A 15,470-nucleotide genomic window follows, 5' to 3' on the forward strand; every position below is an offset into this window, starting at 1 on the left:
CTGTGGTGCCCAGAACAACTTCTTAGGTTTCCAAATGTGCTCCTGTGTCCAAAAGGCTGGAGAACTCTGTTCTAAGCCAACTTTACTCCACACCAAATTTTAACCTGCTAACACCCCTTCCTTAGTTTCACCTGCAAGGGCAGATTTTCTCTTTCTTTTCCCGAATTCTGTAAGGCAAGAGGCAGTGAGTGACAAGACCTTGAGCAGATTCCTGCAGAGGCATGTGTGGTTCTCAGTCCCACTTCAGCTGATGACTCCATACTGCAGCACTGCCCAATGGCCCCCTCCAGGTGCTGTGGGGCCACAATTCAGCAGCTGCTGGCTAGGGGCTGATGGGAGTTGTAGTCCTACAACATCTGGAGGGCACTAAGTTGGCGAAGGCTGCAATTCCAAGTGCATCTCCCCCCTACCCCAAACACACACAATGGCCAAACTAGTGGGTGAACTACTCTTAATAACAATTCATCACCATTCAATGAAGGAAGCATTTTAGTTTGTTCTGGCTGTGGAATTGTCTCTCAGAGAATACAAAAAGCCAGCTATCCTTGATCTGTACACGTTAATGTGGGGAAAAGGCGTTTAAAAGCCCCCACATTTGGCACCAAATACAACCGTAAGCTAGAATTGCCCCCCTTTCTCAACATTGCCTGCCCACAAAGAAACAGCCAATGCAGGAGACTGCCCCCTCTCATTGCCTACAGCATCCAGCACCTTTGAGCAACTGCTATAGGGTGGGGGGGGGGGTGAAGACGCTGGGTGGCCATTCAAATTTCTCATAGTGCCCCTGATGAAGCACTGATCCAGGAGGAATTCAGGTAAGCCCAATAGCTGGAAGCCCCCCTGTTAGTCCATACAGAGATGCTGACTGGACTGACAGCAGAGTCTTATTTCAATACTGGACAGTGGCTGCAAATATGCTGAGCATTTAATGCGCATTCCCAACCTCCACAGCAAAGAACCTTGGGAACTGCAGATTGTCCGCCCCCCCCCCCCAGAGATACAATTCTCGGCACCTTTAACAAACTACAGTTCCCAGGATTCTTCTGTGTTGGGGTGTGTACTTTACATGTATGTTCTCCGCCACACCTGGGGGCAGCATCTCAGTTTTGGGAGCACAGGGCAGGCTGTGTGGCACACATAGCTCCGCTCCCCAATGGAAGGGTAAAGTCAGGATGCTCAAGAACAGGCATCCCCAAACTGTGGCCCTTCAGATGTTTTGGCCTACAACTTCCATGACCCCTAGCTAACAGGACCAGTGGTCAGGGAAGATGGGAATTGTAGTCCAAAACATCTGGAGGGCTGAAGTTTGGGGATGCCTCCTCAAGAAGAACAGCCAGGGGGGCTGCCAGTGCTGTGCCCACCAGCATCTTCTGCCACACGCTTATCTAATGGCAGAGCCGCTTTGCTCTTTGCACCGCCCTCCACCAGAGGTTCAGCCTCCCGTTGTGGACTCTCTCCTTCTCCTGCTGCCCCCAGGAGCCCCTTCTGTCTTAGGGCTCAGGGAAGGGTGAGATGAGGGCTGGCCCTCCTGCCGCCCCTCGTTGCTCACTGGCTTAGAGGGGGCAGTTATAGGGAGGAGCCAGAGCAGGAGGCCTGGGGCCACGGCAGAGGGATGACCCTGCAGGTGCTGACCCCCAACACTGGGTCTGTTCCTCCCCCAACCCAACAGGGCCCTTTGTGCCCCACAGGCGGGTAACTCTCACTGGGAGGCAACGAGGCGCTTCTTTTCTTCATTGGCTTCCTACCCAAAGTGAGGAGGGGTCGGGTTGGTCAGGGACCCCTGGGGTGCCCCAACCCCACAGCAGCAGCAGCAGCAGCAGGAGGAGGAGGAGGAGGAGGAGGAGGAGGAGGAGGAGGAGGAGATGGTGGTTCATGAGGCAGCACAATGGACTGCACCACTTTGGACTTGGGGTGAGGAGCCCTATTGCTGGGCATCTGCCTCACGTGTAAAGCATGTCAGGGAGAAAGGTCTCTGGGCAGTCTTCTGCGGTGAAGGTTTCCTGGTCAGCACAGAGTTCTTGAGAGAGGAAAGCGCCTGAAAACACCCACTCCCTGCTCCCCCTGCTGCCATCTAAAGTGGCGCAACCCTCAGCATGCTCCCACCTCCTCCTGCTGAGCCCGAGGCCAGAGCTCCCCATGCGCAGAGCCCTATGCTCAGAGGCCTCTTCAGGCACACAAGCGAGCGGGAGGTGCACCAGCTTGGGATCCTGGGGTTGGCAGGCAGGATGACGCCTGGACGAGCAGAAGCAGACCAGGCCAGGGCAGAGGGCACAGACAACAGCCAGCTCCTGGAGGGACCATCAACAACCTGATGGACTGAGGTTGAGAGAAAGAGACCCTTCCCCAGGACCTTCCCCTCCTCCTCCTCCTCCTCTTATCCTCATCATCATCATCGCACCCTCCACCCTCACATCCCAGGGCAGGTTACAACATTTAAACACATTATTAAAGCCAGTCCAAAACAAGTTACAATCAAGGAATGAGGTGGGTCCTAAAAATATACATCTCAACTCTCAATAGCCCTGAGAGAATGCATAAGCCAGGCAGCACAAAACTATCGGCTCCAGAAGCCCGTCAAATAAATAAATAAAAATAATGCCACCGTGTTTCTCCAAAAATAAGACACCGTCTTATATTTATTTTTCCTAAAACAAAACAAAACAAAACAAAACACTGTGGCTTATTTTCAGGGGATGTCTTATTTTTTTTATTAAGTATGGTACAGTTTAACCTACAAGGTTAAACTGCCTATCACTATGGCTTATTTTCGGGAAAACACGGTATTACTATTATTCATTACACATTTTAACTGCTTGTCCTTTAACATTTAAAAACGTGAACAGAAATGCAGTGGTACCTTGGTTTACGAACTTAATCCATTCCGGAAGTCCGTTCTTAAACCAAGTGTTCTTAAACCAAGGCGTGATTTCCCATAGAAAGTAATGGAAAACGGATTAATCCGTTCCAGACGATGAAAAGCAACCCCTAAAACAGCAATTTCACATGAATTTTACTATCTAATGAGGCCACGGATTCATAAAATGAAAGCAATAGACCAGGCTGCAATCTACTACCCAGTATAAAAACCCTTACTGCAGCGGAGGTGCCAGCATCCTGCCCACACCGTCCTGTGCCCTTTGAGGGAATGCCATGGCAGTCACTTCTGGGGTGGAGCCGCTTGATGTTGTCAGCACACCAGAAACAGCATCATCATCTCAGTCTATCCAAAGGCCTGAAGGGAAAAGGCTGAAAAGGAGCCAGCCCAGGGAGAGCATCCCACTGATGGGGAGCCAGAGCTATTTTGTACCATTTGTTCGGGTTAAAAGCCAAGTCTTGGGTGCCTTGGCAGAAAAGTGATGGAGATGTCCAGCCATACCCTGTGATCTTCCAATGAAGGGTGGTATACAAATTTAATAAATAAATGATGATGGAGGATGGCGGGGCTGTCGGAAAGCCCCAGGTATAAATCCCCACTCCTGTGGGGCTCATGGCTATGGCCCTGTGGAGAGTCTACTCTGACAATGGTCGATCCCTGCCAGATCAGACCAGAGACCCATCTAATCCACCATTCTGTTCTCAGAGAGGTATGCGGAGGCCTCCTGTCTCCAGTGCGAGAGTGTCATCTAGCAGCAGCCATGGCTAGCCTTATCCTCCCAGCCTTATCCTTGGTTGGTCCTTATAGACACATGCACGGCATCCACAGCCACCTACCCACAGAGCGAAATTAGGATCAGCTGACAGTCACAGAATAAATGTATTTTGCAAAATGTACAAGCTTTAACAAAAGCTCTCCTGTCAGCTGCAGTGAAACCTTTAGAGTTCATTAGAAATGCAAAGAAGTGGAACCATGAAAACGGTTAGTTGGAAGCAGGGAACAAAAGACAGGCTTCTGCCTCTGGCTGTTCTGCTCATTCTCCAATTTCCTTTATGCTAATCAATCACAAGCAACTGCTATCAACTCATTCCTTGCTAGTGCAAGGCGACTCTGCCAATAAGCCTGGCAGATCACCTCATGGCTTCTGCGCAGAAAAAGAGAGTCCAGGACCTGAGTTTGTCCTCCCCTAGACATCAGTGCCGCTCTCCTGTGATGCTCACTGGGGGGCACTGGGCCATTCACTCTCTCTCTTAGCCTAACCTACCTCACAGGGTTGTTGTGAGGGGAAAACTTGGGCTGGGGGTGGGGAGATCCATGTGTCTCCTTCGGGGAGGGGAGGTAAGAGGATAGAGAATGCTCGCTATATATATATCACATGCCATTAGTATTTTTAAATGAATTTGAATGGCTGTAGTATCTGAAATGGTAGGTTGTAGACCAAGATGTTGCCACAGTGCTCCTGTGCATACATTTCATCTTTACAACAGCTGTGTTAGGTAGGCTATGCTGGAGAAAAGAGGGAAAGACTGACCCAAGGGCCCCTGTGGATTCACAGTGGACCCAGGAGTTGAACTAGGGCACCTCTAACTCTACGCTAAATAAAGTTTATTATTATTGGGTAGCCATCTGATCTTATTTTGATTAGTTTTCCCTTCCCCCCCAACTTCACTGTATGCTCTACCTGCATTATTTCTGCCTGTCTCACAGCTGAACAGAAAGAGAGGTGCAGTGGTTAGAATGCTGAACTAGGGCTGGGGTGATCCTTGTGCAGCCATGAAATTTAATGGGTGACCTTGGGCCAGCTGCTTTCGCTCAGCCTAATCCACCAAGCAAAGTAGTTGTGAAAATAAAATGGGAGAAGCAAGAACCATGAGCTCTTAGGAGGAAGGAGGGGATAAAAACTCACTTAACCACACCCTCTATTTAGATATATATACATTGGTACCTTGGTTCCCGAACAGCTTGGCTCCTGTACAAATCGGTTCCTGAATGCCGCAAACCCGGAAGAAAGTGTTCTGGTTTGCAAACGTTTTTTGGGAGTCGAACGTCCGACACGGCTTCCAATTGAGTGCAGCCAATCGGAAGCTGAGCCTTGGTTTTCGAACGGTTCCGGAAGTCGAACGGATTCCCGGAACGGATTAAGTTTGACAACCAAGGTACCACTGTACAGTGGTACCTCGACATCCGAACGACTCGACTTCTGAAGGTTTCAACTTCCGAAGTCGACAAACCCGGAAGTCTTTTTGCCACATGTGCGGTCGGCACATGCACAGAAGCGCAAAATTGCGCTTCATGCATGCGCAAAACGGGCACTTCGACAACCGAAGACTTCGACTTATGAAGAGCGCTGCAGAACGGATCGCCTTCGTAAGTCAAGGTACCACTGTATAGTGTTATTTTTATATATAATCCTACATTTGAGAATTGTGTGAAGCAAGGCCAGTGAGAGGTATTGTAAGGGCCAGATTGGGGCTTTGGGGGCCAGATGTTTGAAGTGTGGTACCTGCAGGATGAGGATGAAGTAATTGACCGGCTGGTTGCGCTGATACAGGTAATGCTCAGCAGCAAGGCGGTTGCTGTCATCAAACTTAACGTCCTGGTTGACACTGGGGTGTTTCAGCAGGTGCAAGAGGATCTTCTCAGAGATTCGGGCTGGGCTGAAGAGATCTACCTCTTCAGGGCAGAGCGTGTGGAGGACACAGAAAAGGTAGCATCAGCCAGTTCAGACTTAGAAATTTAGAAATCAAATAACAGTAAAAATAGGCAGAAAGAGTAAAAGGAGAAACTTCACACATAGGATTCAACATCAACAAAACAAAGAACGAACAGTGCTTTACAAAAGACCCAGCATAGCAAACAGTCATCTCATTAAATGCCTGAGAATAAAATTTTAACCTGGTGCCTTAAAGGTTAGAAGAATGCAGAGCAGTCAAGTGTGTATGGGGAGGTGCCGCCACCAAAAAGGCCCTATTCACTCACAGCAGCCCAATGGCCCTATTCACTCACAGCAGCGGCCTCAGCTTTCTCCCCCAGAGAAGGTGGGTGCTTCTCCTACCCACATCCAATGAAGTGAGTTGGGAGAACAGGTGGCACACATGGTTCTTCCTCTCTTCCATTTTATTTTCACAACAACCCTGTAAGGTAGGTTAGGCTGAGGGACAATGAGCGATTCAGCTTCATGGCCAAGCAGGGGATTTGAATCCTAGTCTGACACTCTAACCACACTGGCTCTCCTTCAGAACATGGGCTATAACTTCCTTCCTTCATGAACACTGGCCATGCCTGCTACAGCTGATGAAAGTTGTAGTGCAACAACTAGCACTGCCTCTTTGTGGAATATTTTTAAATTTCAGAATGGCCTTGAGATGTATCAGTTTGAGGAAGAGACCCTTCAGTCTCCGGCTCTCGTCAGACACAAGAGACGGTTAAACAAAGGATATAGCAATATAGTGTGTGGTCTTGCATCTGCAAAGGGGCTTTCATTGCCGTGCTGTCCTTAGGTAAAGGGGCCCCTGACCATTAGGTCCAGTCATGACCGACTCTAGTGTTGCGGCGCTCATCTCACATTATTGGTCAAGGGAGCTTCCAGGTCATGTGGCCAGCATGACAAAGCCGCTACTGGTGAACCAGAGCAGCGCACGGAAACACCGTTTACCTTCCTGCTGTAGCGGTTCCTATTTATCTACTTGCACTTCGTGCTTTCGAACTGTTAGGTTGGCAGGAGCTGGGACCGAGCAACGGGAACTCACCCCGTTGCGGGGATTTGAACCGCCGACCTTCTGATCGGCAAGCCCTAGGCTCTGTGGTTTAACCCATAGCGACACCTGCATCCTTACGGTGCTGTCCTTAGGGAGCATGAAAATCAAATCTATTTCTTAGCTGCTGGAAGGGATGCTCGACAACTTCCATATTTGCAAATTCCCATATGGCATACAGGGCATGTCATTTAAGGGGGTGAAACTTAATTTCTTCAGTGAGAGGTCTTAAAAATATGTTTTTGGCTGTGAGGAATTCAAATCTGTTATTTTTGTGATTGGACAACATTTAGCTTGATAAGTCTACAATCTAATGAAGAAGAACATAAACTGCTTTCCGAAAACCTTCTCAAAATGTCATGTAATGCTAAATAATAACAATAATAATGAATAATCTGAATATATGCCATAACTGAAAGTACTTGGCAATCATTTTTAATGATTTCTGTGCAATTTTACACACATTTTACTTACCAAGCAAAACTAAATTATATTAATATAACCAAAATATATTTGAATTCCCAAGTTATGTTGCAACTTTTTAGCACCCCTCATTTTGGGAATTTGAAATCTAATGACGTCAACCTTCTTCAACCTGGCACACACCAGATGTTGTGGGACTACAACTGCCACCAGCCCCGGCCAGCACAAATGTCAGCTGTGGTGTAAAACATCAGGAGGGCACCAGGTTGGGGAGAGCTGCTATAAGACATGGTGCACTCCCTGCTTCTTGGACTAATCTGCAGACTGGGACATAGCTATCAGCTAGACTTTGAGCATCTCCCATCCTTGTAACACAGTTATCAGCCACTTAACTGGATTAAAAACACACATTCAGAGGGAAAATAAACCTTGGAATATGCATCCAAACCCAGTGTAGCCACCCTGAGCAGAGATGGTGGTGGGAGGTGGTGGAGGGAAGGAACAAAAACTGCCAGACGGCAAGATCTCTTCCCTGCTCTTACCTCTGGATAAGAAGCGCTGCGTAGCCAGGAGTAACTGGGGAGAGATTTTCACCTTATACTCATTGTCAGACACTTTGAACAAGGAGAAATCTTCTTTCCTGCGGTCCATCAAGGTCCCAAGTGCAGGTGGCTTCTTTTTCAATTTGTTCTCCCCTAGAGGGATGGGAGAGAAAGCCAAAAAAAAAAAAAAGACAACAGGAGGCAGGAGAATCAAGCTATCCATCTTTACCAGCACTGGTGGGTTCTCTTGTAAAACATGATGGTAGGGATTCAACAATTCTGTACAAGTACAGGAAAAACGCAGAATACTTATGACTGTAGAACTGAGTTTCCTGGGAATCTTAGTTTTTAATCCCCCTGCTGCCCTAAGTTTCTAGCCCATATCACGTGTAAGAGAGAGGGCTTGCAGAGAGCAGCCCACTCTGCTTACTTCCATCAGATGGGAGAGCAGCAGCAAGTCTGGGAGAGAAAACCAGGAACAGGAAGGGTTAAGAAGGGTCCAGGGCTCTGCAGAGTCCTGGAGGCTCAGCTCCAGGCTGGGAGAAGGGAAGCAGGGGCGGAGCTAGCTTCAGCAGGGGCTGGAAAGGAGGGAGTAAGTAGAACGGCACCTCAGGAGCCTGTTTTGGGACCACGGAGGACCCATAGAGCAAGGAGGAGGGGCGTTTGGATGCCCAGTCTTAAAAGGGGGGTCAGAGCCCACGAGACGCCATTGTGGGCTTCTGCCCCATGCAGAGCAGACATGATTTGAGACATCTCACCACTGTATATAGCATGCACAATAAAACTCTGAAAATCCAGAGGATGTGTGGAGTGCTTACTCGGGAGTAGCCAATACCCATCTGTGACAGCACGCATATGCGTACAATTCCCCCCCATTATGATGCATGTTTAGCACTCTTGCATGTTTTCTATTTACACATGTTTCTTGAAGACATATTATGTCTGCATTCATTCTGCAAAGAATATGTGTAATTTGGTTTCTTTTAGTCTTATCATTCGTTCCATTTACGTTCCAAGATATTAATTTCACCATCATTTTGCCGTTTATTAAATAATTTTATTTATAGTTTTGTTATTATATTTCTCCTTCAGTTATATATTGTTCCTGTTCTTTAACCTCCTCCTCCTGCTGCTCTACTGAGTTTTCATCTTTTGCTTTGACCACTGCCTTATATTTTCTTGTAATTTTTTTCAGTTCTTGCTCTGAGTTAATTTTATATTTCTTGTCTTTAAAGTAGAAAACAACCCCTTCTGGGTATTCCCCCCTGAACCTTATATTGTTGGCTGCTAAGTTCCTAGTTAAGTCTTTGTATACCTTGCGTTTGCGTAGGAACGAATTAGGGGTGTCCTTAAACACCATCACTATTTTCCCTTCAATTACCAGCTTTTGTTCTCCACAATTTCTCTAAATTTCATCTCTTGTCTCTATTGAATTTAAAGTTACCAAACAGTCTCCTGGTGGTTGTTGTTTTTTGCTTGGATTGGATTGGTTTTACCCTTATTCTAAATACAGTACCTTAATAATCATATGGCCTATTTCTTCCTCTTTTGTTCCCAAATTTTTTGCTACTTCGTTCAATCCTCTAAATTTCAGATTACATGATTTTTGGTTCATTTCTAAAAATGCCAAATTATCTAGAGTGGCTTCCTGTATTTTGGACAGATTTTCTATCTGTCCTTTCATTTTCTCCCCTTCTTTTTTATTTTCGTTCAGCTCTTTTTGCACCCGCTTGGTCAGCGTCTCTAGCATTTGGATTTTAGTTTTCAAATCATTCATTTGTCCTGTTAAATCTGTGGACATTTCTGTTAATTTTTCTCTTAGATTCTTCTCACTTTCTCTAACCTCCTTTCTTATTATTTCTCTAATTTCTCATAATATTTTCGCCAAATCGCCCTCCACCTCTGTTTCTGATTTGGATGCTCTTCTTTCTCCCATTGCCGTTGCCTTGGCCCCTCTGTGCAACATGATTGATCTCAATTTTTATACTAAGCAGGTTTTCTCAGTGGTGACTTTCCCTTCTAATCCACTAGGTGTCACGTTCTGTTGGTCTTAGCTCTCCTCCTCTCCTTCTGGAGATTCCCCTTTATATTTCAATTGTAACGCCTTAACCATTCCCAACTCCTTAAGTATATACATGCATATACAGTATTACCACATTTAGATCTTATTTTTTGATCAGTCTCTTATGTTTACGCCTTTGCTTCCGCGTCCCTCCAATCCCAAAACAAGTCCCAACTGTTTGGTATCTTAATATAGTAAGTCCTCCTTTGTATCCCTCACCCTGTCTGTTATGTTCTTGCTTTCCATTCGCTCCCGCTCAGTCTGCCTTTAATGTCTTAAAAGTTCTTACGAGACTTAAAAGTCTTGAGGGGGTGAGGTTTTTCCCTTCTTTTTCTTTCTGCAGCTTCCCCGTCACCGTTCACAGGTAACCGATGCAAATTGCCCCCTTCACCACCTCCGCATTTCCTTGCATCCATCGATAGATTCAGCAACAGTTCTCAAATTAAATTTGAAAGTTTCTTTCTTTTTTTCTTTTTCTTAAGCTCAATTTATGCCTTATGGTTTTTAATCCTTAGAATCTTCTTCCTGCTTTTCCACTTTCTTTTTATTCCTCCCAGTAGATCCTGGTGAAACTGCTTTCTGCTACACATTAGCGTTTTTACTCAAGTGCCACTTTACAAGACAGTTACAGGGAGAATTTCTGTTCTGGCCATGCCTCCGTCTCTCCCGGTTTTCACATCTTTTCGTTTTAAATTAAGTTACTTAAGTTACCCAGCCTGGGTGACTTAAATTCAAGTTCTTAGACCAGGATTTGGAATTTTGTAGAATATCTCACCGCTTCCCCAGTGGAGCCTGTGGCAGCGTTTTGCAGGTAAGTATGGATCCCAGCATTTGCACCTTCAACCCTGCTCCCTCCAGCCCTCATACTTGCCGGGTCTGCTCTCCGAACAGAAGAGGCTCTCCGAACACGGCTGGATCCTCCTCCTGTCCCCAAGGGTTTCATCCTTGGTATCTGAAACTGCCTGAGCCCTAGTGAGTTTCTTTTGACCTGCAAAACTTGGGACCCGCCGGTCCCATCCTCCCTTCTCGGTCCGCGGTCAAACCGGAAGTCCTGCACCACTTCCAATGCAGGTGAAAAATAACACTTCTGAATGCTCCCCTTGTATCTTCCCCTGCCCACCTGAACCAGCAAATTAAGCAACTACTACCACCTAGGATGCAAGTCCAGTCCTTACAGGGGAAGGGAGGTTTAAAACATGTCTTTGCTAAACAAAAAGGGCAAGAGAGGGAGAGGAGCAGAAGAAGAGAAGCCCCAAACAGGCCATACCTGCACGAAAACCACTTACTGTAGTCATCTGACTCATCCATGATCTCTGATTTTATTATCTCCTCAATGACATCTTCCAATGTCACCAAGCCCATGACTTCATAGAAAGGGTCGCCTTCACCTTCATTGTTTACCTTCTGAACAATCGCCATGTGCGATTTACCTGGGAAAAAGGAACAGGAAGGCACAGGGATTGGTAAAGAACAATACCATTAAGAAGAAGAAATGGGCAGAGGTTGCCACAAGGACCCTCTTCATACACAAGATAAAAACAAAATAAAAAATTGTTTTTCAGTAGCACCTTAGTTTGTCATTGGTATGAGCTTTTGTGTGCATGCACACTTCTTCAGATACACTGAAATCGAAATCCGCAGACCCTTATATATAGTATGAGGGTGGAGAGGGGTATTCTCAGGAGGATGGTGGGAATGGGTGTTTGACTGATAGGTGTGGAAACTCATTGATGACTACCGTGTTTCTCATATTATAAGACACGTCTTATATTTATTTTTTCCTCAAAAAAACACACTATGGCTTATTTTCAAGGGATGTCTTATTTTTTTCCTCCTCCTCCTGCCGCGGCCGGCATTGCTGCTGCGCCTATCACTATGTCTTATTTTCGGGGTATGGCTTATATTCCTTGAATGCTTAAAAATCCTGCTATGGCTTATTTTATGGGTATGTCTTAAAATATGAGAAACAGGGTATCTTATTACAAAAGAATTTCAGAAATAGACTGGAAAGAGAAGTTGCTGAACTGCAACTCATTACCAAACTTGGAACCATGGAGAGACCTGGCCTGAACAAAGATATTGGATTCTTATCTCATTATACATGATAAAGCTATCTTTAGCTTTTTCCTGTAAGACAAATTGTAGTCATTAACAGTCATCAACGAGTTTCCACACCTAATCAGTCAAACACCCATTCCCACCATCCTCCTGAGAATACCCCTCCCCACCCTCTCACTATATATAAAGTCTGGAGACTTCTGTTTCAGTGTATCTGAAGAAGTGTGCATGCACACGAAAGCTCATACCAATGACAAACTTAGATGGTCTCTAAGGTGCTACTGAAAAATATTTTTTTATTTTGTTTCAACTACGCCAGACCAACACAGCTACCTACCTGTAAGATTAAAAAAGGTAGAGGAGAAGCGTCACGCACAAAAATATTCCTGCATCTGGTTCAAAACATTATATGGTTTGTGCAGGCTTTGAGTAGCTAAGGTTCCCAGGCCCATCTGGCTGCATTTTTCCTTGGACAGACCTAGCAACCACAGAAAATGCAGTCCTGGATTCCTGGCTGGGCAACGGTCTCCATCCTTCCCCATCTACTTTACCTCCAGCACCTCCTGTTTCACATTCCTACCACTCAGCACCTGACAATTAGATACGCAAATAGAATAATAGCATGGAAACAGGCTGTCCATGCACAATTGCACCAAACATTCTGAAGGCAGGGTCCTAAGTTTTCTGGTGCAGTACATGGAGGTACAGAAGCCTTTGCCAACCTGGTGCCCCCCCCCCAGATGTTTTGGCCAGGAACACACATTTGGCACTTTCTGGCTGCAGCTGGTAGGGGCTGTGGTCCAAAAATTTGGAGGGCACCAGGTTGGCAAAGGCAAAGAACTATATTGATTTCCTCATGAAAAGAGCCCTGTTGGATGAGATCAAAGGCCAATCTTGTCCAACATCCTGTTTTCACGGTGGCCAACCAGGCACCCCAATAGGAAGCCTGCTTCAGAGCAGGTAGTATGCAGAGGCAACCAGCCTCCGATGTTGGAGGTAGGGCATAGGGAGCTATGGGCAGTAGCCCCAGTTGGCCATGTCCTCCATCAACTGAGCCATCACTATGGGCTCAGTCTCTCCTGTGACAGAGACTTTGTTGTGGTGGTAGCCTGACTATGAAATACCCTCTCCAATTATTTATAGTCACTAACAGCCCACCTTTTGAATGTGGTCTGAGGGAGGGTATACTTGTTTAGTGCCTACTATTGTCATCATTTAAGCGCCAGGTGAAAACTTTTAATTTCCCCAGGCATTTAGCATTTTGCAATCTCAATCTCTTGGGAGTCTTGCTCTAAAGCTGCTGCTGTGGACTGCATTGTTTCTCAAGGTTTTTAGACCACGCCTGGCTCCCTGGAATTTGCCCCCATTTGCTAGTTCTGGTCGCGTGCCAGCTGGTGGGACCAGAGCCCTTTGCAACATTAGAAGGTAGCTGTTTTCTTCCTTTGAAAACACTCTGAACTCCTTAAAGGCTGGCAATGTTACCTCCTACACCAAGGCTGCCTGGTTCTGGCCTTGTTTGAGGACAGGAGTGAGTCCAAGAGAGGGACAGAACCCTCTTTTCCATCAGGGGTTCCTCCAGTTTAGTGGAATGAGCTCAAGAGAGAGCAGCTGCAGTGGCTAGGATTACTGGTGCCCAAGGAGGAAAATCCCCATGGCACCCCACGTTAACATGGGGCACAATGCACTTGAAAGTTCTCCTGGGTGAGCACCAGTGAACTGGACAGGAGCTGGGCGAGAGCAGCAGGTATAGCAGAAATTCCTACTGCAGGAATGGGGAATGTTTTTCACCCCAGGGGTGGCATTTTCTCCTGGGCAACCTCCCAGGGTTGGGAGGAGCAAGAGGCAAAACAGTGGGCAGAGCCATAGATGTGGTTCTTCTCCATTCCAGCCACATAAAGCCCAGAATTTTCTACATACAGGGTGCAGAGTAGACACAAGTGAGGGTGTGGCCTGGGGAAATAGTTCCAAGGGCCAAAGAGATCTGGACGTCCACGTTTGGCCCCTGAGACTGAGATTTCCCACCTATCGTGGACCGTGGTGGGTTTTGCTTCCAGGGTCTGCTCTGCCACCCTCAAAGATGCCTTAACAGAAAATGCAGAAGAGGCAACAGGTTTGAAACTGGCCACAGAATTCAACACCCTGAGAATGTTCAGGACAGATGAAAGGAAGCACTTCTTCCTGCAGCACAAAGTTAAACTACAGAACTCCCTTCCACAGGAAGCAGTGATGGCCACCAACTTGGGTGACTTCAAAGAGAGGATTAGACAAAGTAATGGAGGAGGATCAGGCTATCACTGGCTACTAGCCATGATGGCTATGCTCTGCTTCCACAGTAGGAGTCGGATGCAAGAATGCTTCTGAATACCAGTTGCTGGGCTGCTCTTGTGCACAGGTCCTGCGTGAGGGTTTCCCATGAGCATCACTTTGGCCACTGTGAGAACAGGATGCTGGGCTGGGTGGGTGACTGGACTCATCCAGCAGGATTTGTGACAATGACCACAACTGGGCGGTAGAAGAACTGCTTTGCAACCAGGAAGTCACCAGTTCAGTTCCAAGGGTCTCTTTAAAATGATCTCCAGTAGCAGAGCTGGGAAAGGCCTTTGCCCAATAGCCCTGAAAGCTGCCTGCCAGACTAGGCCACCGCTCCCCAACGTGACAATCACTGGATGCTTTGGACTACAGCTCCCTTCATCCCCAGCAACCATGGCCATGGCTTGGGCTGATAAGAGGCTGGGGAAGGCTGGACAATGTTGTTGATGATGATTTATTAAATCCCTTTCTCCTGTGTGCTACTCCTTGTTTATGCGCTACTAGAGCAGGATCAGGCTCCCAACACTGTAGATTTCTAACTCCCAAAGTTGTGCTGGGACATGCAATCTGCACCCCCACTTTCCGCTCCCTGTCCCTTTTTACTTGTGTAACATGTCTTAATGATTGCAAGACTGTGGGCAGGGACTGTCTTGTCCATAGGTTGTTCTGGGAGCCTTATGGCTGAAGAGCTGGGTACAAATGCATGGGGGAAACCTTGCCCCCCACCAGATGTTGCTGAACTACAACTCCCATCAGCCCCAGCCACTATGAACAATGGTCAGGGGCGATGCAGCTGGTAGTCCAACAGAATCTGAAGGGCCACAGTTCCCTCATCTCCGCTCTAAACAAATAAGGAAAATGAAAGGCAGCACAGAAAGGAGGCGATGGAGACGGAGGAGCCAATCTTGCTCCAAAGGCTGAGGTGAAAAGGATCAAGGCTGTTCATTTTAGTCACATGCCAGAAGCGGGAAGCGGCTTCTTAGCTGTAAGGACAACCAATCTGTGTGTATGAGGGAGGGAGGGAGGAGTGGGTGGGTAGATGTGTAAGATTCTTAGGAGGCTTATTCTCCTGGAATAAAAAGGCCTGGGGCCTGCATGGAAGTGGTAAGGCTGGAGAACTGAACCTGTGAACTTGGCTGCTCTGCTTCTCAGCAGGGGAAGCCAGATCCCTGCAGGTATGCAAAGGTCACAGGTGCCACCCAGCTATTCCTGCCAAATGCTGCAGGAGGGAGAACGGCTAGGGGAGGAAAAGGAAATAGACGTCTTGGGGAACGCCTACCAGTTTAAAAACAAGAATATTTCTCTGCTCAAGGCAAGCCTACGCAGACACAGCCTATGCTACAGGCACTCCAAGCAAGGAGGCCTGGACACCAGCAGTCAGTCATTGACTTACTTTACTGGGCAAGTCTAAAATTGTGGCCATCTCCCAGGAAGTGGCCCACCAC

At 47.0% G+C, this 15,470-nt stretch overlaps 1 protein-coding gene across 2 annotated transcripts in view; it reads right to left on the reverse strand.

Moving 5' to 3' along the window:
• The window catches only part of CNNM3 (cyclin and CBS domain divalent metal cation transport mediator 3), a 28,755-nt gene that overhangs the window by 8,562 nt on the left and 4,723 nt on the right, over positions 1–15,470 (reverse strand). For both annotated transcript variants that reach the window (XM_035118860.2, XM_060276439.1), the window contains exons 2-4: positions 10,944–11,087; positions 7,596–7,748; positions 5,379–5,548 (exon numbers count right to left, since the gene is read on the reverse strand). In XM_035118860.2, coding sequence (XP_034974751.2) covers positions 5,379–5,548; positions 7,596–7,748; positions 10,944–11,087 — 467 coding nt within the window. The remainder of the gene's footprint in view (positions 1–5,378; positions 5,549–7,595; positions 7,749–10,943; positions 11,088–15,470) is intronic.

The sequence above is a fragment of the Zootoca vivipara genome, chromosome 6, assembly GCF_963506605.1.
Source record: "Zootoca vivipara chromosome 6, rZooViv1.1, whole genome shotgun sequence".
Taxonomy (NCBI): Eukaryota; Metazoa; Chordata; class Lepidosauria; order Squamata; family Lacertidae; genus Zootoca; species Zootoca vivipara.